Here is a 27313-nt window from a genome sequence, read left to right on the forward strand (position 1 = left end):
TGCATTTATTTCCACATTTTGCCCACTCCTCCTTTCCTTAACGAACGTTCCCTCCTGGCTTGTTTTGGCTTTCTTTGATTTGACCTTGTCATTTTCTATTCCTAGCGCGCGTCGTTTTTGCCTTTGTTTTCCTTGTGGGCGTATGTGCCTCCTCCCCTTTCTTCCTTCTCGGGTTATGCTGGGACTTCTTTTAACACGTGATTTTTGCTCTGTTTATCCTGCAATACCCATAGCTCACCTCTGTGCGTATCTCTGTTGCCTACCTACTTGTCTTTTTGTTCTGCGATGTAATGTGATTGTCCCGTGGATGATGTTGTGCAGGTCCCAGGGATCACAAACCTTAGTACGGTGGATCCTGGTGGTACATCAGTTTGGCTTGGTTTTCTCAGGAAAAAAATGTATCTTGCTCCACCGCACTAGTGCTTGTGATCCCTGGAACCTATAGTTGGTGTCAGAGCGGGTTAGGGTTTTCAGGGGTGACCCCTGAGCCGTTGGAACCCGGCGCTGTCCACCCGGGCGTGCGCGGCTGAGCCCGCACCTCCCGTTTCCCGTGCTACTAGCCGATGAGTTAAAAACAACATTTCCACAGACAAGGCGCTACCGTCGCCGATCCACAGGCAGCACCTGATAAACATCAATACTGTAGCCCTGCTTTCTCCCGCCTCAAAAGCCCCCGCGCCGGTATGAAAGCGCCGATCCGCCGAGCGCAAGTTGCAATTACCCACCTCGGCGGCGGTCTTGCGCGCGGGGCACAAACGCCTTTGTTCAGTGCAATCTCCACCCCATCAAGCGCGCGGCGGGTCCCGGGTGAAGATTGGTGCCAACCCGGCACTGCAGTTTCGGTCGAGTCAGTCACCTTTGCCAAGGCGAGAGAAAACCCGGGTTTGGGCCATATAGATCCTTGCCCACGTCGTGCAGAGAGCATGCATGCCGCCACTTGCAGGCCTTAGCGCTGACGCCAGCGGTCACGCGGACGGGGGCGACTGGTGGCGCGGCGGACCTCGCCGGCCGGCGGTGGTTGTGTTGCGCTTGGGTGGTTCAGAACGCGCGCGGGCGAGAGAGATGATCTTCCCCCCAGCCCATCACAAGAGCCGTCGTGAGCCATTGGTTCGTTCGTCTTTTTGGGGATTGCCGAGTCACGCAGGCAGTCATCAATCACATGGGCAAGCTTTAGTACATGGCAAAGTCTAGGTTTTGATCCTAGATGCGGTTTAAATACAGGGGACTAGGATATTAAACGTTAAAAGTGCGGAGCCCTCCAGAGGGGTCTGCGATACATTGATTTGGCAGAATTCTCCTCGTCCCCTGTACCGACTAACCCGACTTGAACACAATAGCGCCTCCCATTTTGGTAACTCCCAGTATGGCGGCAACTGGCCGGCAGTCCTTTCCCAACCCTTTTTTTTTTTTTTTACTCCTGCGACACCACGGTGCTGGCCATAAAGGCCTTGTAGGCGGGGATGGACCACCTGCGGATACGCTTGCCGTAAAAGGTCAAGATCAGGAAGGTCATGGTGCAGCCGATGGAGATCATGGCGGCGGTGATGAAGCAGTTCTGCAGGCCCTGGGTGGTCCACCACGGGGTGATGGCGTAGCTGATGCCGAAGCCGATGGTGTTGCGGATCAGCATGACGGAGACGGTGGTCTCGCCCGCGATCTCCTTGAAGCAGTCGACGTTGTAGCTGACGGCGATGGAGCCGCCCGTGACGACGCCAAAGGTGAGCATGCCCAGGCCGAAGACGAGGCCGACCCAGTGGACGCCGTGGTAGGCGCCGACGCCCCAGGTGATGAGGCCGGCGGACGAGACGATGGCGGCCAGGAGGAGGACCCACAGGCGGTGCTCGGGCTCGCGCACGCCGCCGTTGCGCCAGGCCAGCTTGAGGGCGAGCCAGTCGGCGGCGTTGCCGGACCACAGCGAGGCGGCGGCGGCGCCGATGATGGGGCCCGCGTAGACGGAGCCGACGAGGGCGGCCGAGAAGTTGTAGGGCGGGGCCGACAGGACGGGGCTGACGGTGCCGTTGAGGACCATGTACCACGACAGGTTGATGCCGTACAGGAAGCCGGACCAGGCGACGGTGGGGAGCTTGACGATCATGACGACGGGGCGGTAGACCATCTTGAGCATCTCGACGTTGCTGGGGCGGCCGGGCAGGGCCTTGAAGAAGGTGTACTTGCCCAGGCCGGCGTTGATGTTGGGCGGCGAGGTCGAGCCGGTGGTGGCACTGGGGGGAACCTCGGAGGCCTTGACGGCGCCGGCCTCCTTCTCCTTCTCGTTGGCCAGGTCGACGACGGAGCTCTGGTCGCTGGCGATGTAGTCGTCGGAGCGGAAGTAGATGGTCTCCTCCATGAAGAGGAACATGACGACGAAGCAGACGGCACAGATGATGCTGCCGAGGTGCATGGTCCAGCGCCAGCCGTAGGCGTCGTTGAACCAGCCGGCGACCAGGGGCGCCAGGAAGTTGGAGCCGAACAGGATGAAGACGTACAGGCCCATGTAGGTGCCGCGGTTGTGGGCAAAGTACATGTCGAAGACGGTGACCTCGCACAGCGACTCGATGGGCGAGACGATGACGCCGATGAGGATGCGGTGCGCCATCCAGTCCTGGGCCGTCGACGACCGGGCCGTCCACTCCATCATGGCGACCGTCAGGAGCATGGTGACGAGGAAGACGCCGCGGCGGCCGTAGGTCAGCGCGATGGGCTGCCAGATCAGACAGGCCCAGCCGAAGAAGAGAAACATGAGACCCGTGCCCTGGACCAGCTCGGCCGTCGAGATGCCCGTGTCACGCGTGATGTCGGCCAGCACCGAGTACTGCAGCGACGTGGCGATGCCGGTGCCGATGATGTAGAGGTAGGCCATGCTGACCGTCACCAGCTTGCGCCTGTCGGACCAGTTCAGGGGGTCGTTGGGGTCGGCGCTGGGCCGGGGCACCAGGACGATCTCCGCATTGGACTTGTCGTGGGCCCCCTCGCTGGACCCGTTGATGTCGATGAGGCGGACGGTGCCGGGCACCTCCTCCTCGTGGTCACGATTGTTGGCCATGTTGTATGGTTTTGTGCGGAGAGGTCTGTTTGTGTGGCCGTGTCTTGTTTTTGTTGTTGTTTATGCTTGCCCAAGTCAAGGCGGGACGGTTTGAAACACAACTGAAGAAAAGAGTATCCACGTCAACGTGGACGAGTCCGGGGAGCTGGAAACTGCTGCTGCTAGTCCCAACGCATTGGCCAGAGCAATGCGGATGCTTGGAGCAGTGACCAGATAGCCATCTCTCGAGCTTGTTTGGACAGCCATCCCAAGGATACTTATATACATCCCATCCCATCTCCCGGGGACCTCTAGTGGCCATGGAACTGGCTTATCATGGTGACATCGCTCAGGACCCTTCACTGTCTGGTGGGGGTGTTCGTTGAAAGAGGTCGTGCGGCCATGGATGAGCGGTCTAGCTGGACGCAGCTGCTTGACTCGGCAGATCTTTCCCATCCAGATGGCACGTCGCCAAGGTCGACGTCGAATCAAACGCCATCATCCATCACACACATATGCATCTCTTGCGGTGAGATGGCATTCCCACCTGACCGGGTCCTCAGGGCCTCACAGTGTGACCTTAATTGGCCCACCAGGCCATCGTCTCCTTCAGGAACCTTGCATCTGAGTCCGAGCCCCAGGGGCTGGTGCGTCGTCGTTGGGCCCGGAGAAGAAGGGCCAATGGAAGCAAGGGAACTCGGGGGATTGCTCCTTTCAGCGCTCCTGGTGCTTACAGTGCTCGCAGCGCCCCGCAGCGCCCCGGCGAGCCTTGCACGACGCCCTCCGCGGCGCCCGGCGCCCGCCCGCGGCACAGGGACTGACCGGGGTCACTGTTCTAGCACCCGTGGTGGGCGGCGGCGAGCGGGCAGAGTTGGACAGGCTGCGGGGCAGGGATTTCCGCGCGTCGTCGCATGGGGCTCAAAGCCGCACGGCATGCCACGCGGCCAGGGGCGGCCATGGCATTTACTTCGGCAATGGACTCCTGAGATGTGCGCCTTTTTTTTTTTTGCCTTTTTTTCCCTATTCCTCGACGTTGGAACTGGAGCTGTCGCCAGGGCCAGGCCTGGATCTTGGGTGCTCCACCCGGCGGGACCAACCGCTGTGAGGGTGGCCCGTCTGATTGGGCTGATTCAGAACCCGCATGGGTGGTTCCAAACAAGCCCCCGCGTTCCCCACATCAGATGGCATGCTCTGTGTCGTGGGCCCTGGATGGCAGCCTCAGAGAGAATCTTGAGGTAATTCAGTGAGGGATTGTTATAAGGGTCCGGCACATCTGCAATCGTACGACCTAGGCCAAAACAAGCCAAATATGCACAACTGGCTGCTGCACGGACAGCCTGTTGGACATTGGGCGGGGGCCTGGATGGCCATCGCACAGGGGAGAACCAATCTGCTGGCGAATCGACACGCGCGGCATCGCAGGATGGCGACAGAAACAACAACGGAGATTGGCTTTTGTTTGGCAGCTGTCTACCAGGAGGTAGCTCCGTATATGTATTGGCGTGGCACCTCCCCCTACGGCCACGCTTTTCTCCGACTTACAACGGAACCACGCTCTAAGACGGTGGCAAACCTGCCACCGCATGAAAAAAAAATTTTGATCCCCATAAATTTAATCAATTCGCAATGCCTACGCACCTTAACACGCCCAAAAAAAAGCACGTATCCAAGCCGCTGTTGATTATTTTAATTCCCATTTAATTTTTTATCAAAAAAAAAAACCGACGCGCTTATGTGCGTTGAGCCCCGCAGCCCGTGCGTGTGACTTTCAGCCGGTCGCCAAGGAGCCGGGCCGCAGCCCGGCCTGTAACATGATTGAAGGCGAGGGGAAAATGACTGCCCATTAATTTGTATATAAAATATAGGCGCTGGCTATTTTTTGTGGTGTTTTATTTGCTTTTGAAGTGGTGGCCCCTTTTTGTGAGGATCATTTTTTTTTTTTTCATGCGGTGCCTGCATCCAAGGTCGGTCCCGCCACTGTTTTGGGCCTTGGCCGGGGATGCCCGGTCTCGCCAGGCGCCCGTCTTCCTCTCAGGGGGCCAAGCGCCTCGCCACTGTCGGAAGCGAGCCCCCCAAGGCTGGTCGGGTGGCTTCCACGGCCAGTTGCCTCCTTCCTCCCTGGGCCGCTTGTCTGGGCCCCTGACCATCTCGTTTCTGTCTTGCTGGCGCAAACCGAGTCCTTGGGTTTTAGCGCTTGATGCTCCAGATCTGCTGAAACGTGCCTGTCCCCTTGTCAAGTTATGCCGTCCGTCAGGCGCCTGTTGACGGTAATTTTGGGCCTCGGGCGGCCGGGGCGGGGCGGACCGACCGAGCAGAGAGCACATCCTTATTATTAGCTGGATCATCACGGGAAGAGGCAACGCATTCCTTGCTTGTCACGATTCTCCCGCAGTCGATCGACTCGACGTTCAATTCTAGCCAACACGTTCCTTATTTTGTATGCGATTTATCGTCGATCGAGTCGACGTTCTATTCTAGCAGGCCGTTTCTTTATCTTGATGTACGATTTCCCGTCGATTGAGTCGACGAGCGCGACAACCCCCCTGTTGCTGCATGTAGAAGGACACTACGACAAACCAACCAGCCAACGTCCGTCATTCGCCACTATTCTCGTCGCCCAGCATGAACGCCGCAGCCGCCGCCCGGGCGTCGATGATCCGGGAGTCCATGTACCAGGTCCCCGTCATCCCGCGAGCACCCGTGCCTCCGCTCCCCAACGGCCGCAACATCGCGCCCCGCCGGGCGGGCGACAACAGCAACGACGGCTACCCGACGTACGACGAGGAGTACGGCCAGCAGTCGCCCCGGCGCCCCATCCAGGTGGTCGACTACATGTCGTACAAGGTCCAGTGCGAGCTCGAGCGGCAGAGGGCGGCCGCGGCGGTGGACCTGTACAAGAACAGCAACGCCAGCGGCGACTCGCTCGGCAAGCCGCCGGCCAAGTTCTACGTTGAGATCGAGGAGGGCGGGCGCGGGCGCGTCGTGCGCATGTTCACCGTCTTCCCCGTGCGCGACATCAACTGGGTCGTGACCGTCATGTTCGTCTTCGGCAGCGCCTCCTTCGTCACGAGCGCCTCGTTCGGCCTGGTCCCCGTGCTGTTCCCGGCCCTGGCCTTCCCCGAGATCGGCACGCTCGCCGTCCCCGGCTTCCTCGCCGCCGGCTCCTTCACCTTCGCCATCGCCGGCGTCCTCGGCATGATCGGCGCCTTCAACGCCAACCGCGGGACCGTCGAGGTCCAGAAGGACGGCGTGGCCACCTACCGCCCGGCCCTCATCGGCTCCGAGAGCTGGGTGTGGGCCCCGACCAAGGAGGAGTTCGCCGCCCTGTTCAAGTCCATCCCCTTCCCCGCCAGCCTGGTGTCGTGGATCTCCGGTCTGTTCTTCCTGGTCGCCACCATCTCCAACCTGCCGGGCGTCATGGACAAGACCTTGCCCGCCTGGAAGATCCTGGTGCCCACGCAGCAGGTCATCGGCGGCATCCTGCTGTTCCTCGCCAACGTCAGCGTCATCTTTGTCATCCAGGAAAAGTGGTACAAGCCCAAACTGACGTCCCCCGACTGGCTGGGAACGTTTCTGAATATCGTGGGCTCGACCGGCTTCGCCCTAATCGGTTTTTTGACCCTAGCGGGGGACTCGAACGGACCCGGGTTCACGTACTGGTACGGAGCCATGGCTTTTTTTATAGGCTCCGTCATCGGGTTATACGGCCTGATGGAGTTTCACCCAACGGCGTGGGCAGCTTAGACGGTGAAGTAGGAATATGGTTATCTAGCGAGGAGTTTCATTGGTGGCTTGGGGGCTTGGGGGCTTGGGGGCTTTCTTTTTTCCGCCATATATAGACTATATACATCTCGACCCTCTAGCCTTCAGACACGGAATCAAGATTGGCATTGGAACAAGTACGAGTCCACATTGTGTAAATTGCCTGCATTGTGATAGTCCATTTGATTCGATGAATGGGACTCCGTGAAGGCAACAAGGCAAATGTCAGGAGCTGACATGCCGTCATGTCAAAATCAGGAAATCCGAGAATCACTTGTTCGGAGTGCAATGTGCATCACTCTAGCCTGACTACCACACCGCATCATTTCCCACACCCTTTCTCAACATAAGTACAAATTCGGCGACGAAATAATCCCGTGTCCCGAGAAGGGCTGCTTGAGAGGCCTCATGCATATGCGGTTTGGCATGATTGGTTGAGAAGCTATGGTCCTTTTGGCCCCCGAGGCCCAACTTTTGACCAGGGAGCTTGGAAGCTGCACTTCCTCGGTGAGAATCCAGATCGGCTTACGCTAGCCGCATGTGGGAAATTGGCCATCTCGTCTGTCTGCAAAACCTGTCAATTGATGGCTGTAGTACATAGTGAGGCAACCGCCATGCACAGTTGATCAGCCAGTGTGTTTACACTGTGCTATTGCAAGCATTGTGACAAGCTTCAAGGGATGTTTTGAGGCAACATTAAAGCTGCACATCATGCCCCTCCGTTTCAGCACTTCAGCCGGCCCACTGTCAGGTCGCTGGACATGGACGGACATGTATTTGGAATGGCCAAAAAGGAGGCCACTTGGTAAGCAAGGCTGGGAGCCGGGCTCTGGGCGACAGAACAGTCAAAATCCTGCAAATTCTGAACTCGATTGTGTCCGTGCGGCATCCATCGTTGCTGCATGTTGCGCGGGTCTCCTGAACCAGGTCGCGGTCCCTGGCCTCAAATCTCCTTAGACGAAAACGGTTTCATGATGGAGTCCATTTTCCCCATGAAGTGCGGCTCAAGTTGAGGATTTTACGTAAAAATGCAATGCTGCGGTGGATACGGGAGATGGGCACGATGTGCCCTTTACGCAGTGGCAGGGGCATTCGGAGAGAAAATGGCTGGGCGGTTCGATCTGCTGTGGAACTCGAGAGGAGTTCTAGAAACGTCGGGGCCCAGGTCAGGGGGATCGGGAGTTGTGGGCGCAAAGTCGACCCGGCAGATGGCAATCCATTGAAGCCGAAATTTGAGATGGCCGGGAAAAAGCAGCAGTACCCCCATCCGACAATCGTCCCATCCATTCCTAGCCAAGCCGCAGTTCAAACCGTCTCCGCACCGCTTGTTGGCCTGCTCGTCATGCTCTAACCTGGCTCGAAAAAGCGAGTGCCTGGTCCGTCGGTCGGTCGAACATCCCAAACATCGCCAGCACTCCATTCGCGTCCATGTTGCAGGCGTCGGCTGCTGCAGTGCTGCAGGGGCTCAGGGCCCTTCCTGGGTCCTGGGCCTGTCGTTGGCCTCAATCCTGCCTGTCCGCCCCCAGCTTTAGCCCTAATGAGGGTTGGCAGGTGGCGAATTTCAGCCCAGTGAGCACCTGCCGAGTGGTGCGGGTGGCCTTCCTGCCTCCGCGCAACCTACGCTAGAGATGCCGCGCACATGGCCGGCGTTCATCGTTCAATCAGCTTGGAGAAATCAATCATCATGCCGATAATCGACCGCCCATTCCACTACCTTGCTCATCTAGGCTCCTGCGGCCGTCCCTCAGTTTCTTTGTCAACGCGGTCGCCTTGGTCGCCTTGGGCTCGGCCGGTGACAAAAAACTGCCCGACGATGCGAGCAAAAGGAGGCCGATCGACGAGCGTGCCAATGGCTTCAACCATAGCCTATCCAGACCTCGCTCGTAATCGTCCCTGCCACCATCACCATCCTGGATCCATCCTGGATTGGGGGCGTCTCGGGTATCTAAGCTTGTCAATTTAATCTGAGACGATATGTCAACAAGGCGCCTGTTCCTGCAGGCGTCGATATCCAGCCTGTTGGCCTCCCCGCCAAAAAAATCCTCCCAGTCGGCCGCAATTCCCACCGGTTATCTTGCTTACTAGCTGTAGACTGTTTCCATCTCGACACCATTTGCCCCTGCATTCATTAGCGTGGTCCCAACAACCTGGTCGACGTAAATTTGCCTCCGCCCTGACGGCCGCCTTGCGTGATCCTCCGGCTCTTGGCCCAGATGGTGGCCCGCAGGCCGCGCCGCCATGTGGTGGTCGCATCTATCCCCCAGGGAAAAAGAAGAAAAAACAATCTCATCTCTGGCCCTAAAATATTATCGGGCGCGTGTTGTGGTGGGTGTTCGGCTTGTGAAGCCACAACCGGCCCCTAATGTGGTGGTCTAGAGATGTTATAAATAAGGACTCATCGTCCACAGCCTCTCGAGGAGATGGCCCTGTCTTCATGGTTTCCATACCTAATCCAATTCCGAGTCGCTCATTCACCGTTATTCTACTGTCGACGAGCGCAAGGACGCCGTTTCTTGCTTTGCTCTTTCCATTCTACTATTGTAATACCTTTGTCACTAATTAGCACGGAACCCCGATACGCGATGGGAAACGGGAAGCGAGCCGCGAGCCAGCCAGGGGAGGGCTGCCGGAAGAAGGTCAGGGGTCTCCGGCCTGCCGGGCCTTCCATCTCGGATCGGGACAGACGCGAGTACCAGCACACGGATAAGTGCGTTACTTATTCCAACCCCTCTTGTTCCCACACTCATGGGGGTTGCTGTGCCTATTACTGATACACGCCTTGACAAGTAGTCTCTCGACGTATTACGAGCCGCCATCCTACTATCCGAATCCCGAGTCCGCGGGCCAGTTTGCCACGCCTGCTGCAGCCCACCCGCAAATCACACCGTCTACCCTGACCCCAACCACCGTCTCCTCTCACCACGAAGAGTACTATGCTGCTCCACAGGCTACGTACCGAGGCGACCGCTCCTCCGTGTCTGATTACACGCATGATGCATACGTCCCGACAGCGGAAGAGGTTATGGACTCTGCCACGCTAAACAGAGTGTCCATGACAGCCGCCCAAGGGTCTGCGCACGGGTAAGTCACTAAAATAGCGGGAGCTAGCCCCGCGCTCGCCTCGTTCAGCGGCCCGCCCAAGCTAATTTGTCCCCACTCTCAAAAGATCAAGGCACAACTCTCGAGACTGGACTGGCGCTCAGGTCCGCCCGCTATCCTTGTCGCGGGTTCCTGAATCCCCCATCGCGGAGCAGCTGTGGGATCGGATGAACGGGTACGGCGCCGCCTCGACGCAGTCGTTGCCTCCCTTCAGCACCTTTGCGAGGCCTTTGGAGCTCACGCGCGCTAGGGACGACCGCAACAGGCTCGTCCAGGACGCCGGTAACCTCATAATGGGCAGCCACACCCCGCCGCCGGATGGCGGCATGTACCAACATACGCTTGAGGTCGAGGTCGAGGTCGAGGTCGAGGATCACGACCTCGATATACAATTTCCAGACATTGTCGGGTACCCCCACAGTAAGAGCCTCTGATGCCAATCGTGCTCACAAACGCGCGCGCGAGATCTCCGTGGTGGGAGAGCTGGATATCTTCCAGGAAACCAGGGGAACTCTGCGCTCAAGGCCGCGGTTAGTCGTCAGCCCTGCCCTTCTTTCTCTTATCGCTAGAGGGATGGCCGCCGGCGGTTTGCCCCCGGCTTCGGGTTTCTTGTACTTGTACTCGTTTCTTTGCGATTTATGACTTCCACTTCCCCCCTCTTTTCTCCCCGGTCGCTGGTCGCCCGCAGCACAAACCCCCAAATCACGCCTCTGTCACGCGCCCAAGAAAGAAAAGGAAGGAACAAAAAGCAACCACAATCCCATCCCCCCCACAATCCATAATGTGTACTCCTACGACCTAATCACTTTCCCCTTGCGTCATACCAGCTGGTCTGGAGGTTTCTGGGGTTTGCCCGGCAGGAATAGGTTTAATTTCAATGCCCACGTCCTCTGCCACACACACTTTGAGCTCCTCCAGTGTTACCGACCCATCGCGCAAAGCCTGTTTTGATCAACTACCCCGCGGCCTCGCGTCACCCACATGGTTGCTTGCCACTACACCATCATCGCTTTAGCGGTTGCCTACCATAAGTTCTGGAAGCGTCATAATGCACCCTCGTGCACCAATCAAGTGCACACGTGTGTTACCTGATTGATCGGTCACTGTCAAGTGTCTTCAAGTTTTGTTTTAGCTGTGTGTTGTGTTGCATCCATGACGGTTTATTGACCAGACAGCCTGTTTGACGACATCGACTCCTCCTTCCACTGGACAGGCTGGGCGCTTTATCTTGCGGGCGACGAGTGCACGCCTGCCCTCGATGGACCCCACCCTGCTAAACAAACACCCTCCTCTCCTGTATGTGCGGGGAAAAAAGAAGGCAACCGCTAATCGAGCCCGGACTGCTCCATGGCTGCATGTCTTTCGTCAGAGGCTGGGAGATCACACGGTGGAAGCCAAGGTTTTGTTATCTTGAAGTGCTTTTTTGATGCCGCCTTCAGGCCCATTGGTCCACGACATGTCAACGGAGCCCGACGTAGTGCTGCTGATCCTTCCGCGAGACCGTGTTTAAGGCTATTCGCGTCGGGCGTGACTGGGACTACCACATGCGAGGATACGCCCTGCCCAAACACATGCATGAGACTGCTTTGGGCTTCTATATGGTGCACCACCTCTGGTGGAACGGGCGCACATGGCGAGGCATCGAAAAACCCCTCCCTCCTGCCGGAGGCTCGGCGGCATCCACTGCTAGGCGCCGAAGCGCCGCAGCTCGTGTAACTCGAAATCATACCCGAGCGCAGCATGTCAGACGGGGGAGAAGAGCCGCATACGCTCGGGCCCCAGCTCGTGTGCCTATATATTGGCGACCAAGCGCGGGCTCCGCCATCTTGGTACCACCAGCAGCATACTCACGCAAATCTCTCGAATCCAAATCCCGCCCGTCCCTTGGCCAGTGACCCCTTCTCACGAGCAAAAACGATGGGCACTGCATTACGTCGGCCAACCATACCTATTTGACGCCAATCCCTCCCTCGATGTCCCTTACCCCCACTTGTGGGCCACCCTACGGCAACCCACCTACAGTGGTGTAGCGACTACCCACCCTACCCTACGATGCCCAACCCGAGTCGTAATAGTCACCAAACAACTTGTCGCCCGAGGCATCAAGGCAACCTCAGCCTGCCTGACTTGCTTCTTTTTTGCCCTAACCGGAAGCCGCCGACGACTTGGTTGCTGGAGGGAGCGTTTGTTAGTGGTTAGGCTTCCGATACAGAGTGGGTTAGCTGCCGCCTGCAGAAGCAATGCTCAATGGGCGGTGTGCCGGCGGGTTTGATCCGATGCTTCCACCTGTGATACCGTAAGATTGCTGCCTCATTCGGAAGGCAAGCCCCTCATTTGCGTTCGCGGAGCCGGGCCCAACGCCCGCACCCGTTCGGGGATCCTCCCATTATTGGTTGCCTTCATCTTGGCAGGCGTGGGTTCCGATAGACAGACGCCATCGATTTCAATGCCATCTCGCGATTCCAAGCTAAAATTTTCTCTAGATTGAAACTGGCACACTGGTAAAAGGCAACGTGCACAAAAATTCTGTACGATGCGTGGACAACGCACTCCTTGACGCACATTTCGGCATGAAAACATGCACCTTGATGCACTGCTGGGGCCAGGCTGAAAAAAAGCGCAGCTTTGGCAAGTGCTGCGAAGTTTCGGTGACTTGGGAAAAGGAGCTGTCGGATGTTGTAAGAGTATCGGATGGCTCTACGGTTCTGCGGGTGTGTACAGACAAGCCTGGGATCCGAAATGCACCTTGGAAAGACCAGGACATGGATACATGTGCTACATTTGTGCCTATCTCTATTTTCGGATCGCCTAGCCTGGCCCAGGACTTGTCAGGACGAAGACAGCCTCGATAACATGTCTTCCGTCAGCCAAATGGTTCCTCAAGTGACTTTGGAGCCCATTGTGCCCCCTTGTTATCCCGATCCTACAGCTTGTCCAAGCAGGTTGTTCCCGGCGAGACAGCCAGGGCGTTGCAGTCAACGCAATACGTCCCACACTCAAGTTTGCTAAACACATCGCATCCCACCCAGCGGTTGAGAAATACGGTGAGCAGCGCTTCTAGATCAGCCGCGTCCATGCGGAAATGCTTCAGCATGTCGTGCACGAGAGACGACTGCCAGAGCGCTCGAACCAGGGATATGACATGAGGGGCGCCGTAGCCGCCTTCCGCCGCCCTCTGTACGAAGGCACGAAGGGTACGGCGGAAAACTTCCCCCACGATGGATTGGACCCATGCGGGTAGCGATTCTGGTCGTAAAGGGGCTAGCGGTCAGCGGGTAAAACATTGCGAAGCTACGTGAAGAGTCGCAAACGCGCAGGGGGGGAAGGAGAGCGGCTACATACCTGCAGCGACACCAGCAGGACTAAAAACAAACCAGAGGAGGGTTGCCTTGGTGAAGAAGCTTGGATAAATTATCTCGATAAATCTTAGCAGGATGCCCATCCCCTGGCGACTGTGCCCAGCTGCCCAGCTTGCGAGGTAGTGGTAGAGCTCCCAGGCTCGCTTGTGGCGCCTTGTCCAATCATCTTGCTGGCCTTCGTCAGAGGGTTCGTCGTTGCCGAGGGGCGGCGGCAGCAAGCTCACGATCTCGGCATCAGAAATCGGGCCTTGGGGTATCAGGGAGCCGAGGTTTGGGAGCCAAGAGCCGAAGCCCGGTGCTGCCGGGGCCGCTGAGGAGGCCTGGGAGTCCCAGTCGGAATGTCGGGAGTCTTTAGCAAGATAGCTTCCGTCCCCCAGGTCTGCGTGGGTGTCGACGCCTCGGTTCTGCCAGCTTGCCGACGTGCTTCATGACTGCCTGGATGTGGTTGAGGGTTGACAGGCGCCCAGAAAGCAGATGCCAGCGAGAAGAAGGCCGGGGAGGGCCTGGGTCCGCATCTTGCGTTGTGACGTGTTGAGGTTGTGATGGAGTGGCGGTTGGGTGAAAGGATTGCCGGATGCTGCAGAGTAGAAAAGATTTAGAGTGTTGCGAAGATAAATGACTGAAGAAAAGCACCGTCGTCAATCCGGACCAGACTTCCAAGTGGCTGCCTAAAGTCATTCCAAACTATTCTAGAATGCAGACCAGCAAACAAAGGCGCACGAAAGCGAGCATCTACTTTCTCTGCTGGCTGCGTACTTATATGATAGTACTGGGGTGTTCTACTGTATAGGGGAGGCAGCAGGATGGTTCTGGAAAGCCAATACTAGAATGTAGGCCAACCAGTCCACACGCCTTATTTCGATGTGGTCCGAGAACCGGCTAAAAATCAACATCACCTGGCGACGAGCAGGACATATGATCATTCTAGAAGGCCAAGCTACGAAGGTCAATGTGACGATACGTTGGAAACGCAAGGGCGTCAAAAAATGTGCGGCTGAAGTGATATATGTACAGGTGTGAATATCTAAGTAGAAAGTAATGTAGTAAAAAGGTATCCCCGCATGCGATGCATAAAGCTCGTCAGGATCAGGCAGTAACTGGCCTAAATAGGTACAAATGGAGATGAGGTAGGAAGGAAAAAGAAAACAGGGGAAATTGAGTGGTGGGCTCCGTAGCGGCGGAAACAGCCGAAGAAGAGAAAAAGACGAAGAGAGTCGAAACGCCTAAAATGCCGAAAGGAAAACCACCCGCTATGCAAGGGAAAAGAAGAAAGAAGAATGTCCCGCGGAATAAAAAAAGATATGGGGAAAAGAGAAAAAAAAAAAAACAATGCTGCCCGTCACAGCCGCTCAAGCACCGACGGCCATGCACTTGAAGTACTCCTTGTCGTCGGACTTGGAGGCGTCGCCACAGCTCTCGGTAGCCTCAGCCTAGTAGTCGTCACCCATCTGGGAGACGGGCAGCCTGTTGCGCGTCTCGGGGACGACAGGCGCCTCGTCCCGGGCGGCGCTGCGCTTGACCGACATGCACTTGAAGTAGTCCTGGTCGCTGGCCTTGGAGGCATCGCCACAGCTCTCGGTCGCCTCGGTCTTGTACTCGGCATCCTCCTGGTCGGCCTCCTCGTCCTCGGCAGCCTCGGACGTCTCCTCGGATGCCTCATCCGCAGCCTCCTCGGCGGGAGCGGCTTCAGCCTCGCGCTTGATGGACATGCACTTGAAGTAGTTCTTGTCGTTGGCCTTTGAGGCGTCGCCGCCGCAGCCTTCGACGGCCTCAGCCTTGCAGTCCTCGCCCATTTGTGAGACTGGGAGCCTGTTGCGGGTGGCGGAGGCCAGGTCCATTGTCGGGGGCAGGGGCGAGCGAGCTGCCAGCGGGCCCCTGGATACGGGGGCGGCGGCGACCTGGGTGGCGTAGAGGGCGACGACGGCGCCGGTGAGGAAGCTGGTGGTGAAGCGCATGTTGACGGTTTTGGTCCGAAGCGGAAGCTAAGGAATGGTATTAGGGTTGGAGTGGTGGTGGTGGTGGTAGAGATAGAAGGAAAAGGTATTAAGCGTTGGCAGAATTGCTCAAGCTGTTGGAAGAGAGGGTGAGGATGGAGGGTGAGGGGAGAAAAGGAAAAAGAGGAGATATCGAAGCTGATTTATCATTGATGGCTGGACACGGCAACAAGGCTATTTCCTCTTACGATGGATGTCGAACCAAGGGACTGGGAGGCTTGGCAGGGGAGCTTCGGCAGAGGAGGCTTGGCAGGGACGCGGTGTGATCCTGACCCTTTCCTACCGCCTACTTGATTGATAAAGCCACCATCTTGGGCGGGGTAAATGCTTGTCTTTCCAAGCGTCGTAGTGTGGTCAGCGGTAAAACTTGGGACGATGGACTTCGGATGGGTAAATTTAGGACTCCTGCGGGTCTTGGGTGTGGCTGTGGGTGGCACTTGCTTCCCCCTTTTTGCAGGCCGGAGAATATCACGTCAATCGCTGTGCAGGAGTGAGCATGGGGCATCGTGGGGCCCAGGAGATCGTCCCGACTCGTTCGATTCATGCCTGCGCTATCTGTTGTCCCCAGGTGGTCTGCCATCTATTTTTGGGCCATGGGAATTTAGCTTTTGACCCGTTCCTGGCATGTCCATGCGCGCAGGACGTCGCTGTGGCCTCCCTCCTGTGGGAGCCTCATCCTCCATCTTGTGGAGCCTCATGATGGTGAAGACGCGCGCGATGGAACCGAGTCCGTTCCGCCTACCTGTCTCGCTTACGTCGCGCTGCAAAATACATCCGCCAGAGGAAACAAGAGTAGTGGGGAATTACAGGGGACACAGACGTCCCGAAGCGCAGGGTACTCTCCAAGATGGCAGTAGAGAATGGAATCAACAAAAGACCGAGCCAAGCCAACAAGATGATGGCGATGGTGCAGTATTTGGGTGGCAAGGATGGCAGCACCGAGACCCCGCGCCTTCCGCTGGACGATACGCTCGCCATACCCTCCCGCCCCTGCGCTCTGATATTCCGCGAAACGGCTGCCGGCAGGCACATAGGGGAAGGACGACTGCCAGTTGGCCGCAAGGGACCCTGGTTGCCATCATAATGTCAGTAAGCTATTCCACCGCCGTCAGGTGTCAGGTTAGCGGAAGCGAGGCTCACCTTTGCCGACGTGGGGGCGGAAGCCTGAGGCAGTGAGCGCCAGGCCCGTGAGCCAGCCGGGGAACATGACCGAGGAGGCCGCAAAGCCGATGCTGCCGGCGGCGGTCGGGTTGTCTATGGCCCACTGGATCACCTTTTCGAGCTCCGGGGCGACGTTGGCCTCCAAGAAGGCCGCGACGTCTGTCAGCGCCGCCTGGACCTCGAGAGGGAGGTTGTCGTATACGAGGTCGGCGGCGTCCGCGATCGTCTTTCCGACCACGGGCGCCATGTTCTCCTCTGCAAACTTGACGGCCTTTTCGATCTCGGGGGCGACGTATTGCTCGACAAAGCCGATGCCGGCGGAGGCGGCCTTCTCCAGCTCCGGCACGACCCCATCCTCGACAAAGGTTGCCGCGTCGGCAAGCGCCTTTTGCACGCCGGGCGGCAGCGCGCCATGGACAGCAGCCAGGCCTTCAGACGCGACCTTGCCCACCTGAGGTAAGATCTGCTTGTCGACAAAGGCAAAGGCCTTGTCGATCTCGGGGTTGACCTTGTCCTGGATGAAGTCGGCGCCGTCCGACACAGCTTTGGCCATCTCGGGCGCGGCTTTGGTCTTCAAGAAGTAGACGCCTTTGTTGATCTCAGGCAAGACGGCCTTGTCGAGGAAGCCGCCAACATCGGCAGTGACCCGGGCGAAGAAACCGCCAAAGACATCGACTTTTTGCTGCTCGAGGCTTGCCACAGCGGTGCAAAATATCTATCAATGTGGTGTGGAGATGGTGGTTAGAGACTGTGAAACGCGAGCGAGCTGCCAAGAGCCAGGAAGGACAGCGCGTAAGTTTACCAGTATCACCACGCGTGTGGCCAAAGAGCGAAACAGCAACATCCTCAACCACTCCTTGGCTGGGGTATTATGTCCAAGACAGGTCCGGATTTCTTGTCCACGAAGGGACGGATAGCTACAAGCAGAAAGTGCGGAAACACTGATGGCAGCCCAGCGTTTGTCGGAGGGCGGTCGAGATTGTGTGTTGGGTCGAAAGATAACTGCTGCCTGAGCAGGGCCACGGCCATTGTATTGGAGGGTCGGCTACATCCGCATGCCATCGGAATCCGTGCAGTCGAGTTGTTGCGCAAAGAGAAGGCTGCCCGTGATAGGGCACAAGGGATTGGGCTTGCTCATCAGAGCGACTACAGATAAAAGAAACTGTGGGGCAGCCGGTAAATGCAATTAAATTTACGGTGCATCCCCAAACATTGAATAGTCTACAGTCTGCTCGTATTTCCCAAGACTTCCAGACTTTACCAGTAAGCCGGTTAGAAGTAGATAGATCCAGACTGGAGGAGAAGTTGAAGGAACGTTGGCGGGACTTAGCGTGCGTGTTGTGTTGCCTGTCCCCAGATAAGCTTCCCTCGAATCGCCAAAAACATGCAATCCGCCCCACAGAAAAGCGGACCAGGACAATTCTGCTCCCGACAGCTGGCGTCATTGTGGGAGCTGGAGCTGGCGCCGCAGAAGCTCGACGACGCAACCGCGACGGTCGTGGCATGAACCCCTCAAGATGCGGCCACTCTTCACAATACTCGCATCGGCCCTGCCGGCGCTGGCCGTCTTCCTCGATGAGGTCGGCGACGTCGACTTCCACCACGCCCTCGTCGGCCTGCCGCAACAGCACACCACCTTCTTCCACCGCCCCCGCCGCGACGACAAGGCCTCGCTGCTCTACACCCTCTCCGACCTTGGCATCCTCGGCGCCGTGAACCCGACCACCGGCGCCGTCCTCTGGCGCCAGCAGGTCCTCGCCGCCCGCTCCGACGACACCGCCGCAGCCGCCGCCGCACACCTCCGCGCCGCCGACGGCGAGAGCTGGATCGCCAGCGCCTCGGGCCCCTCGGTCAGCACCTGGGACGCCGCCGGCGGCCGCAACGTCTGGTCCGCCGACTTCCCCGGCCATGTGCGCGACCTCGAGGTAATGGAGATGGCCGCCCCCGCCGACGGCCGCAAGGACCTGCTGGCCCTGTCCAGCGAGGAGGACGAGGGCGCCGGCGGCCACGTCACCACCCTGAGGCGCCTGCACGGGACCGAGGGCACCGTGGTCTGGGACTTTCGGGACGTCAGCAAGGACGTGCCGCTGCAGGTCAGCAACAGCGTCGACAAGGTCTTTGTGGTCAGTCTCCACGGCGTGCCCGGCGCCTACGGCCTCAAGGTTACGGTCCTCGACACCCCCACTGGCCGCCGCATGGACGAGATCCTCATCTCGGCCGGCAAGGGAGATATTGTGGGCGAGCAGGACGTCATGTTTGTCGGCGCCAACTCGGCCATGCCCATACTCGCCTGGGTCGACAGCGACCGCAAGACGCTCCATGTAAATGTGCTGGGCAACAAGGCTAAGCATGAGTTCCCCCTGATCGCTGGTACTCAGACGGTCGACATCCACGCCCCGCACCTGGTCCAGTCGGACCCTCACTTCCTTGTCCATATGCGCACCCGCGACGCCAACGCCGCTACCGTCTTCCACATCGACCTCAAGACCAGCGCCGTCTCCAAGGCCTACGACCTGCCCCTCCTCGCCGGCACCGGTGCCATCGCCACGAGCTCCGTCGGCGCCAATGTGTACTTCACCCGCGTCACCCAGAGCGAGCTGATCCTCGTCGCCTCCACCTCGAACGCGGTTCTTGGGCGCTGGCCCTTCAAGTTCTCACCCAACGCCGGCGTCGACGAGGTGGTCGACGTGAGCCATGCCGTAGCCGAGGTGGTCAAGAAGAATAGCGACAGCTATGCCGTCAGGGCAGCCACCCTCACCGCGCACGAGAACTGGGTTCTGGCGCGCAATGGGGACCTCGGCTGGGTCAGGCCCGAGGGGCTCAGCGGCGCTGTCGCGGGCGCCTGGGCCGAGATTCCCGAGTCGGAGTCGCTGGCCAAAACTCTCGAGGCCGAGGCCCACAGCAACCCTATCGAGGCCTACCTTCACAGGGCCCGGCGTCACGCTGCCGACCTGGAGCACCTGCCCGACTGGCTCGCCCAGCTGCCCACCCGTATCCTCGGCAGCGTCTTTGGCACCGAGCCTTCTACGAGCGGCTCTCTGGTGCGCGACGGCTTTGGCTTCAACAAGATAGTGGTGCTCGCCACAAGGCGCGGGAGGGTCTACGGCTTGAATGCGGGCAACCGCGGCCAGGTGCTCTGGAACCGCAAGGCCTTCCCTGGTAGCAGCGTGGCCGGCTGGGAGATCAAGGGCATGTACGTCGACGACTCCAAGGGCACTGTTGCGATCCGCGCCAGCGACGGCGAGCTCGTCGCGCTCAAGACGGACTCTGGCGATATAGTCGAGTCGGAGCTGCCTGGCCAGGCGTCCGAGGTGCAGAGCACGGCACTCGTTGATAGCGCGTCGGGCCCCTGGCTGCTCCCCATTCCCAAGGACGGCGAGATGGGCCCGCTCTCCGCAGAGCTGGCCCCCAAGCAGACCGTGGTCATCCGGGTTGGCGACGAGCTGCGGGGCGTCAAGTACATGCCCGCCGGCAACGCCAAGACCAGCGAGCCTATCGTCACATGGACTTTCAGGCCAGCTCCCGGCCAGGTCATTGTCGAGATGACAGCGAGGCCGGCCCACGACCCCGTCGCCTCCATCGGCCGCGTACTCGGTGACAGAACTGTCAAGTACAAGTACCTGAACAAGAACACGCTGCTTGTGGCGGCAGCCGACGCCTCGGCCTCGACCCTGACGACGTATCTCTTGGACACGGTCTCGGGCGAGCTCCTGTCGTCGGCGGTGTACACGGGCGTCGACGTAGGGCGACCCGTGACGTGCGCCATGTCGGAGAACTTCTTTGCCTGCTCCTTCTTTGGCGACTACGCCCTGCAGGAGGACCCGTCGCAGTCGGTCAAGGGCCACCTCGTGACCGTGACGGACCTGTACGAGTCCGAGTTCGCAAACGACCGCGGCGCCCTCGGCGACCCGAGTCCCGGCGCCGCGGCCAACTTCTCCCCCGTCGCGCCCCTCGAGGACCCGACGGCTTCCGGCGGCGCCGCCAGCCTGCTGCCCCACGTCGCCTCGCAGACCTGGGTCCTAGCCGCGGGCCCCGCCGCCGCCCTGGCCGTCACCACCACCCGCCAGGGCGTCTCGAGCCGCCAGATCCTCGCCTACCTGCCCGAGTCCCGCCAGCTCGCCGCCCTGCACCGCGCCGTCCTCGAGCCCCGCCGCCCCGTCGGCCGCGACCCCACCGCCCACGAGGCTGAGGAGGGGCTCGCCCGCTACGCGCCCGCCGTCGAGGTCGATCCCAAGTTTGTCGTCTCCCACGAGCTCGACCTCCTGCTGCCTTCGTCGTCGGGGAGCCCCCGCCAGAGGACAAGGAACGTCATCATCACGGCCCCCGCCGTCGTTGAGAGCACGTGCCTGGTGCTCGCCTTCGGCGTCGACGTCTACGTCACGCGCGTGGCGCCTAGTTTTGTTTTTGATATTCTCGGCAAGGGCTTCAGCAAGGTCAGCCTCGTCGGCACCGTGCTGGCCCTGAGCGCCGGCGTTGCTGCGCTTGGACCCATGGTACGTTTTTTTTTTTTTTCTTGCTTCTCTCGTTTCCACCCTCCCCATCATATGCCTCCCCCCGCCTCTCCTTGCTAGACTTTTGCAACTTGACTGACATCACATGTGTCTCCGCCATTTTTCAGGTTCGGAGGAAGCAGATTAACCTGCGCTGGTCCGCGCCCGCGTAACGGTCCGCGGGCTATGTACTACGTGTCAAGGGTATTTCCATGTCATACATTTGGGTCGGGGTTCTTAGAAATATCGGACGAGGGCCGCTTGTAGGCAAGGCATCAAATCGAAGTGACTTTCTGTTTATATTGGCTCCTTCGGCGTCGGGACGGAAGCTTACTTCATCAGCAATAACTCGGTGAGCCTTCTAGCTTTTTGCATATCAGGCCCATGGATGCGCCACTATGACCCATCCCGCCCACCCTCTCCAAGACCAGACCCCCCGTAGACCCCAAACGCCCCCCCGTTGTGTCATAACGCAAAAGCACCCCGTCCTGTAACCAAAGCCAACGGGCGAAAACATGCAACTGGCCTTGCAGAAGCGACAGAAATCTCATCCTGTAAAGCGCATAGGGAAAGTCAGCCAACTGTCCCGATACGCCTGTTTCTATATCAGGACACACATGCGACGGGATCGAGGAAAAGGGAGAGGAAGGAAAAAAAAAACGTTCGCTCGAGAGACGCAAAAGCAGATAGTACAAATCGGCGCACAAGACAAAAGATATAGAAAATGTTATTTCTAACCGAGCGTGGCACTGTGATCCAGAATGCGCCCTTTTGTAGCCAAAACTTCCGCCGTTTTGTCTCGTGTCGCCCAAGCTCAATCGACAGTGAGGGATAGGGTCTCGGTTGGCGCGATGAGCATGCCTACCTGAATGTTGTCGACCTTGCAGCCCCCGCCACCTTCCTGCGTCGGGACGTACATGAGGACGCGGGTGCCGTCGCTGTAGGCCGTCGACTGGCGGTTCCGGAGCGCCACAAAGTACCTTGTCTCGACCGTGCGCCCGACCTGGGGTAGCCGGATGCGGTAGCGATCGATGAGTTGCTGGATGACCGTCAGGTTCTTGTTGGCCATGCGCACAAACTCGCCCGTCTCGTGCAAGGCCTGGCAGGCGCGCACAAAGACGTCGGCGCAGCCGTCGTCGAGGTTGAACAGCACCGACATGGCCGCCGCCGCGCAGACCTGCGTCAACCAGTACTCGTGCTTAAGCGTGTAGTGCGCCCGAAAAGTCCAGACCGTGTTGATCATGGAGAAACTGCTCGAGTTTTTGAGTGCGCCCGCCGTTGAGCCGCCGAATCGCTCCTTGGGGAATTTGGCCGCCAGCGGGCCCAGCAGTCGGATCATGATGAGCTCGTACGTTGCACTATTGTTCGGGTTGGCAGATGCAAACAACGGGCAGGCCATACAGTCAGTTCTGAGATGGCCAGGGCAGAAATCACAAGAATAGAAAAGAAGCAGTGAGGGACTGACTGCAGTGACAGGACCGATGGCAACGTCGAGTTGTTCGGCTGCAAGTGGTCAGGCAGCTCGGCCCTCCAGCGGATCAAGCCATTGTAAACACCCTCCAACGCTAGCCGGGTGTCCTTGTCGATCTCGGGCACCTGGTCGCGCGAGCGGCCGATCAGGTCCATAAGCTCTTCTGCAAGCTCAGCCAAGGTACAATGTGCAACAAAGACCTCTCGGTGGTGCGATGGCTGGAACCGGCAATCTACCGGATACGCACACCAGTTCGCTGTGGGCGAGTCGGATCGCGCCAGGTAGGAGAGAGGGTTGTCAAACAACTTCTTAAACCTTGGGCGAGGGATATAAAAGCGATATTCGAAGTTGACGGCGATTTTCCTGTTGATGGTATCCGCAATGCCATGCATTGTCAGCAAGGGCAACTGACCATGGCGAAGAGCCTCAGTACAGCCGGGCCGAGATAGGAGCCCAGGACCTGAGGATGCGGCTGGATGGGATGAAGAGAGCGAGTTGACTTACGCATTGAAGGAGAATATACCCCAGACAATGTAGGATATTGCCTGGAGCTCCCTGCCCATTCTTGAGTTCCATCCCGGGCAGTTGTCAGGCTCTGTCCGCCGGTGAAGGCCGAGTTGGAAATAGAGATCCACCATCTCCCACATGTACCTTTCGGCCTGCCGTGCATCCCCAGCGCTGCCTTCGTATAGCCACAGAAGAGTGATGCCCTGCAGCATCGTGATTGACGGTCGTCTACGTTCGTCTTCGAGGATGCGCTTGGCGGCGCGGGCGAACTTCAATCCACGGCTGGAATGGTCACCCGGGACGCTGTATATTTTGGGGTGTGTTGAATAAAGCTGATGTATCCATCAATCAGTATACAAGCTCAGGATGCCCTATCCCCTAGGACTCGACTCGACTCCAACAACATTTCCACCGGTTCTTGATATTACCATCGTGTACTTGATAGAGATGTGACGCGCGCAATCGTGGTAGGGACATGGAAATCAACACTCACACACGAGACTGTCAAGAGGCACAGGACGAGAAAAGGTGTGCAAAAGGTGTGATCCATGTTCGGCACCGGATCTAAGGGATCAGCCAGACGCATGTCCTCGAGAAAGAGAACGCGGTCGACGACACTGGCAAAGGTGTTGTCCCAGGTCCAAAAAAGAGTTAATAGATAGGTGAGGTGGTAGTCGTCCTCAAATCCAGGCACCCAGCGAGACACGGGGAGGACGTCCGAGGCCAATAGGTCCAGCGAGCTGAAGAGGGTGCCAGGGAGGCCGGTACGGTAAAGAACCTCGAATACGTGTTCAGGCTGGTCAAAACTGGCGTTGAGGCGACAGTTAGTGTCTTGAAAGACCTCGTGTGGCAGGGCCTGCACACGCGCACGTCACATCAATGGTATGTGACAGGGTTAGGTGGCGTCGAGCGCCTAAGCAGATGCAAAAACACATCTGAAACACGGTGCAAGGGCGACAGTGACCACGGTGCATTAAACAGTGGGCACATGTTAATGGGGAGCCTTACGGAGATGCTAGCCGCCTGTTGTGTGGGAGTCTGCAACTGTCGTATGGACACGTCGAAGTCGAGCTCTCGGGACTGGCTGTGCCTAGAGTCGGAGGGAATGTCGTCAGCCTCGCTCTTGGTCTACTAGCGCACCACCCACCACGCAACCTCGGTGCACAGGACTGACCTTGCGATTGCTCAGGAGAACCGCCAGGAAGAAGCAGGGTGGCATCGGCAATGCGTGCGACGGCGTCTTCGAGGGTGGCGGCGGTCTTCACCTGCCGCAGGATCTCGGCGGCTTCAGCGTCTGGTCCGCGTCGAAGCAGGTCCAGGATGGTGAGCAAATCTCGGTGCGACTTGGAGACCTGGTTCATGCGCTGTCGCTCGGCATCGCGCTGGGACAGGCCCTCGGGCACAGAGTACTCGCACACTGCGCCGAGAGATGTGCATGGAGCGCACACTGGACGGAGGCCATCGCACTATTGTCATGATGGTTTGCCGGCAAGCAGTTAGTTTCATATACATCAGCCACAAATCCAAACCGACCTTGTCCATCCCGGTGCTAGCGGCGGCCAGGTCACGTGTGCCAGAAGCACCGTGCATCTTCCGGCCGGCAAAATTCCCCCCGTTTGGACATGTGACCGGCCGGCTTCCGCCATCCAATCGTGGCCCGGCGGATAGAGCCGTTCTCGTCAAGGGCCGTGCGCTCTCGTGTCCAGACAGCCAGTACGACGTGCGAGGGCGGCCTGAGGGAGACGCGCAAGGACTGGAGCACGGCTGGCTGACGAATGGCGCTGGCCAGCGAGGGAGGATGGTTGTTGACGGGGGAGCATGCTTTGTACTCCTCTTGCATTTACGTGTTTGTGCATTTGTGCACCAGACTTTGCATACCTTGACCTTTCGTTTTCGACAGCCTGTTGCTCGTGACGCGAAATCAAGATCAGCCTCCGCGCCATTCCCGTGATCAGGCGCCCAGACCAAGGGCCCAGTTGACAGGTCTGAAAAGCGGAGCATTTCAGGGCGGTGCGAGTCGAGCCGTCGGTCGATTGCCGGCTGCGAGAAATGACCAAAGAGGGAGAAGGGAGAGGATAATCGGGACGGGTCGAGGGAGCAAACGTACTTTGGCAGGCTGCCTGCACCGTCGTCCGCTTCTTCTTGAGCTGCTGTGTCAGGGGGGACGGAGCCCGTTTGCCAACTCGTTCGGACACGTTCGGCAAGAGCGGGCGGAGCTTGTTGGCATTGCTCCCAGCTCTCCCACCACTGCCCCCGGGCGCGACAGCGACGGCGGCGGCGAGGCTCTGGCGTCTGCCGTGGTCGATGGCGGCCGCGGCGATGCTGCCCAGGTTTGGCATGCGGTTGCTGGCAGCGCTCACCGGCTGCCCCTCGGAGGCCCGCATCTCAGCCGGGGCGCTGCTGCAGCTCACGCGGCCGCTCAAATGGTCGCGGCAGAATTGAGTGGCCGCGGAGCTGCCCTCCGAGAGGGGGCGCTGCAGCCTGGCGATAAATGGCGGTTAGGCACGAGTCGAAGCCACGTCGACGTGGGCGAGCGGGCGTGGTTTGGGCGAGCGGGCGTGGTTTGGGCGAGCGGGAAACAAAAAAAAGAAAAATCGAACATTCGTGCCAGAGGCAAGTGCGAGAAACGGGCACGTCGTCGCCAAAAAAGAAAAGGGGTTTGCCGAGCTCGCTGTCGGATGGGGCGATAGGAGGGACTAGACGGGGCGTTGGGGATCCAAAGGGGTTTTTTTTTCTCTCTTTGCCTTCTTTCAGCTTTTCCCTCCCTTCCTTCCCTTTTCGCTCTCGTGCTTGGTCGTGGTTGCTGCTGGATAAGCCCTGGCGTCTGTTCGTTTGCGACCCTACTTGCGGGGCCCCGCTGGTCTGCCTGTGTGGCCCAGCCAAATTGAGTTTCAATGCTGGCCGGGGCGATGTGGCAGAAGCGTGGTGACGGCGACGGCGACGGCAGGCTGCAAGTCGTTCCTTTACAGGACCACCACGGGTAGGACCACGAACAGGGAGCGACGAGGATGTCGGGTGTGTGTTGTGTAACAATGCCTTGGGCCAAACAGAGCGACTCGAAAGGGATGAGGGGCCGTAATAATAGGAGAGGACAGCCCAAATGAATTGTCGCGCTGCTGCGGATCGCTAGTCCGCCGTGGAGACGGCGCACGGCCACGGTTCTAACAGCGCTCGCCACAACAAGGCCAGCACAAGCACAGGCGGCGATCTGCCAGACAGCCAGAGGGGCACCTCCATTAGTGTCTGGTCGGTCGGCGTGGGATTCGGGCTGAGACTTTGGATCCATGCGCTTGCCCTGCGCCTTTGGCTTCGTCGCGTGGTGCCTCTAGATTGGTTCGGGCAAGACCCCCGAGCTAGCGACAAACAGCACAGGCCCGATGCCACCACAGACCACACCCAATGTCACCACCCTGGCACCACCTAAAAAGAATAACGTGCACTCACAACCACCGCAAAAAATACCAAACCAAACCAACTCAATCAATTGCAGTGCCTCAACACCACGACAAGAATGATTTAAATACTAGAAAAGTAGCAAAAGGGAAGGGGAAATGGCAGCCCATTAAATTGCATATAAAAATAAGTTTGTGCGATGAATTGTTGTGGAGAAATAGCCTCTGAAGTAAAGGCCCATTGGTTGTGAGTGCGCGTTATTCTTTTCATGCGGTGCCTGGGAACTGCACAACGCCATCGGTCTGCTGTGCTCTCTCTCCCACTCTCGCACTCTCTGCCACCGATCCCAGCCCGTCAGCTTGGGTAGTGCACAGAGACGCTAGCCTCCATGTCGGCTCCACCTGCACAACGAAGCGCTCCCTGGCAGGGCACTAAATTACTAGTGTAAGGTTGTCCCTTGACCCGACTTGATAACCCACTAGCGTCGCTGTCCATATCTGTAGCGGCACCGTATCCTGCTACCAGCTAGAGATCGACAGAGCCCCTGCATCTCCAATTCTCCATGGCAATTTTTAGCACTACCGACGGGACACCTCTGTTCATATCGGCCCCCGCAGGTTATCTGTTGCCATTGCTATTCGGACCTGTAAATTCAGGCCGTAAACTGATATGTGATCATGCTTATGATTGGCCTCCTTATGATTGGCCTCCTTATGATTGGCCTCCTTATGATTGGCCTCCTTATGATTGGCCTCCATGCTTGCCACCAATTGGTTGCGGTTTCCATGGAGTTCTGGCTGGATCCATCCTGTACCCGCCAGGTAGCGGGCCCCCAGTGACGACGCTAAGGTTAGCGCAAGACGTCAAGCAAACCTTTAGGGATCAGTTGTGATGAGACAAAGCACACGTCCAGTTTGCGCTATCGTTCGTCTGAAGCATCCTCCTGTGTTCAAAGACGAACGTCACCCCGCAGACCAGGGGCTCGGTCCCTTGACCCAACCCTCCGGCTGGCAGTTGGCTTACACGACGACCCAAGTTTACCTAGCCACCAGCCG

At 58.5% G+C, this 27313-nt stretch overlaps 8 protein-coding genes across 8 annotated transcripts; 3 read left to right on the top strand and 5 right to left on the bottom strand.

Annotated features, from left to right (window-relative positions):
• Positions 1-1370: 1370 nt before the first annotated feature.
• Positions 1371-4105, bottom strand: GGTG_11929 (hypothetical protein). Its single transcript, XM_009229820.1, has one exon. It carries the CDS (start codon positions 3041-3043, stop codon positions 1412-1414), a length of 1632 nt encoding a protein of 543 aa, XP_009228084.1. The 5' UTR covers positions 3044-4105; the 3' UTR covers positions 1371-1411.
• A 1286-nt stretch (positions 4106-5391) lies between these two features.
• GGTG_11930 (hypothetical protein) lies at positions 5392-6977 on the top strand. Its single transcript, XM_009229821.1, has one exon. It carries the CDS (start codon positions 5645-5647, stop codon positions 6764-6766), a length of 1122 nt encoding a protein of 373 aa, XP_009228085.1. The 5' UTR covers positions 5392-5644; the 3' UTR covers positions 6767-6977.
• Positions 6978-9240: 2263 nt separating this feature from the next.
• GGTG_11931 (hypothetical protein) lies at positions 9241-10317 on the top strand (the record flags this gene model as incomplete). The annotated part of the gene is made up of 3 exons (XM_009229822.1): positions 9241-9491; positions 9575-9865; positions 9951-10317. The coding sequence occupies exons 1-3, from the start codon at positions 9367-9369 to the stop codon at positions 10315-10317; spliced, it is 783 nt and encodes a 260-aa protein (XP_009228086.1). The 5' UTR covers positions 9241-9366.
• Positions 10318-12806: 2489 nt separating this feature from the next.
• Positions 12807-13757, bottom strand: GGTG_11932 (hypothetical protein; the record flags this gene model as incomplete). Its single annotated transcript, XM_009229823.1, has 3 exons — positions 12807-13129; positions 13226-13621; positions 13700-13757. The coding sequence occupies 3 exons, from the start codon at positions 13755-13757 to the stop codon at positions 12807-12809; spliced, it is 777 nt and encodes a 258-aa protein (XP_009228087.1).
• A 915-nt stretch (positions 13758-14672) lies between these two features.
• Positions 14673-17241, bottom strand: GGTG_11933 (hypothetical protein; the record flags this gene model as incomplete). Its single annotated transcript, XM_009229824.1, has 5 exons — positions 14673-15224; positions 15425-15563; positions 15992-16304; positions 16377-17112; positions 17200-17241. The coding sequence occupies 5 exons, from the start codon at positions 17239-17241 to the stop codon at positions 14673-14675; spliced, it is 1782 nt and encodes a 593-aa protein (XP_009228088.1).
• A 570-nt stretch (positions 17242-17811) lies between these two features.
• On the top strand, positions 17812-21302 carry GGTG_11934 (hypothetical protein). Its single transcript, XM_009229825.1, has 2 exons — positions 17812-20890; positions 21016-21302. Exons 1-2 carry the CDS (start codon positions 17915-17917, stop codon positions 21058-21060), a joined length of 3021 nt encoding a protein of 1006 aa, XP_009228089.1. The 5' UTR covers positions 17812-17914; the 3' UTR covers positions 21061-21302.
• Positions 21137-25434, bottom strand: GGTG_11935 (hypothetical protein). Its single transcript, XM_009229826.1, has 8 exons — positions 24973-25434; positions 24744-24766; positions 24040-24331; positions 23874-23955; positions 23359-23671; positions 22863-23197; positions 22353-22721; positions 21137-22245 (listed from the first exon to the last, which is right to left on the bottom strand). Exons 1-8 carry the CDS (start codon positions 25247-25249, stop codon positions 21702-21704), a joined length of 2235 nt encoding a protein of 744 aa, XP_009228090.1. The 5' UTR covers positions 25250-25434; the 3' UTR covers positions 21137-21701.
• Positions 25435-26612: 1178 nt separating this feature from the next.
• On the bottom strand, positions 26613-27016 carry GGTG_11936 (hypothetical protein; the record flags this gene model as incomplete). The annotated part of the gene is made up of 2 exons (XM_009229827.1): positions 26613-26783; positions 26903-27016. The coding sequence occupies 2 exons, from the start codon at positions 27014-27016 to the stop codon at positions 26613-26615; spliced, it is 285 nt and encodes a 94-aa protein (XP_009228091.1).
• Positions 27017-27313: the final 297 nt, after the last annotated feature.

Source organism: Gaeumannomyces tritici (assembly GCF_000145635.1).
Source record: "Gaeumannomyces tritici R3-111a-1 unplaced genomic scaffold supercont2.7, whole genome shotgun sequence".
NCBI lineage: Eukaryota > Fungi > Ascomycota > Sordariomycetes > Magnaporthales > Magnaporthaceae > Gaeumannomyces > Gaeumannomyces tritici.

What these genes read in the sequence shown, in the direction of transcription:
- GGTG_11929 (XM_009229820.1), bottom strand. Translation starts at nt 3,043, where the DNA reads ATGGCCAACAATCGTGACCACGAGGAGGAGGTGCCCGGCACCGTCCGC.
- GGTG_11930 (XM_009229821.1), top strand. Translation starts at nt 5,645, where the DNA reads ATGAACGCCGCAGCCGCCGCCCGGGCGTCGATGATCCGGGAGTCCATG.
- GGTG_11934 (XM_009229825.1), top strand. Translation starts at nt 17,915, where the DNA reads ATGCGGCCACTCTTCACAATACTCGCATCGGCCCTGCCGGCGCTGGCC. An exon ending in TTGCTGCGCTTGGACCCATG is followed by an intron (nt 20,891 to 21,015) that starts GTACGTTTTTTT and finishes GCCATTTTTCAG; the next exon opens with GTTCGGAGGAAGCAGATTAA.
- GGTG_11935 (XM_009229826.1), bottom strand. Translation starts at nt 25,249, where the DNA reads ATGCGGGCCTCCGAGGGGCAGCCGGTGAGCGCTGCCAGCAACCGCATG. An exon ending in GTCGAAAACGAAAGGTCAAG is followed by an intron (nt 24,332 to 24,743) that starts GTATGCAAAGTC and finishes TCATGACAATAG; the next exon opens with TGCGATGGCCTCCGTCCAGT. An exon ending in AACAGGCGGCTAGCATCTCC is followed by an intron (nt 23,672 to 23,873) that starts GTAAGGCTCCCC and finishes CCTCAACGCCAG; the next exon opens with TTTTGACCAGCCTGAACACG.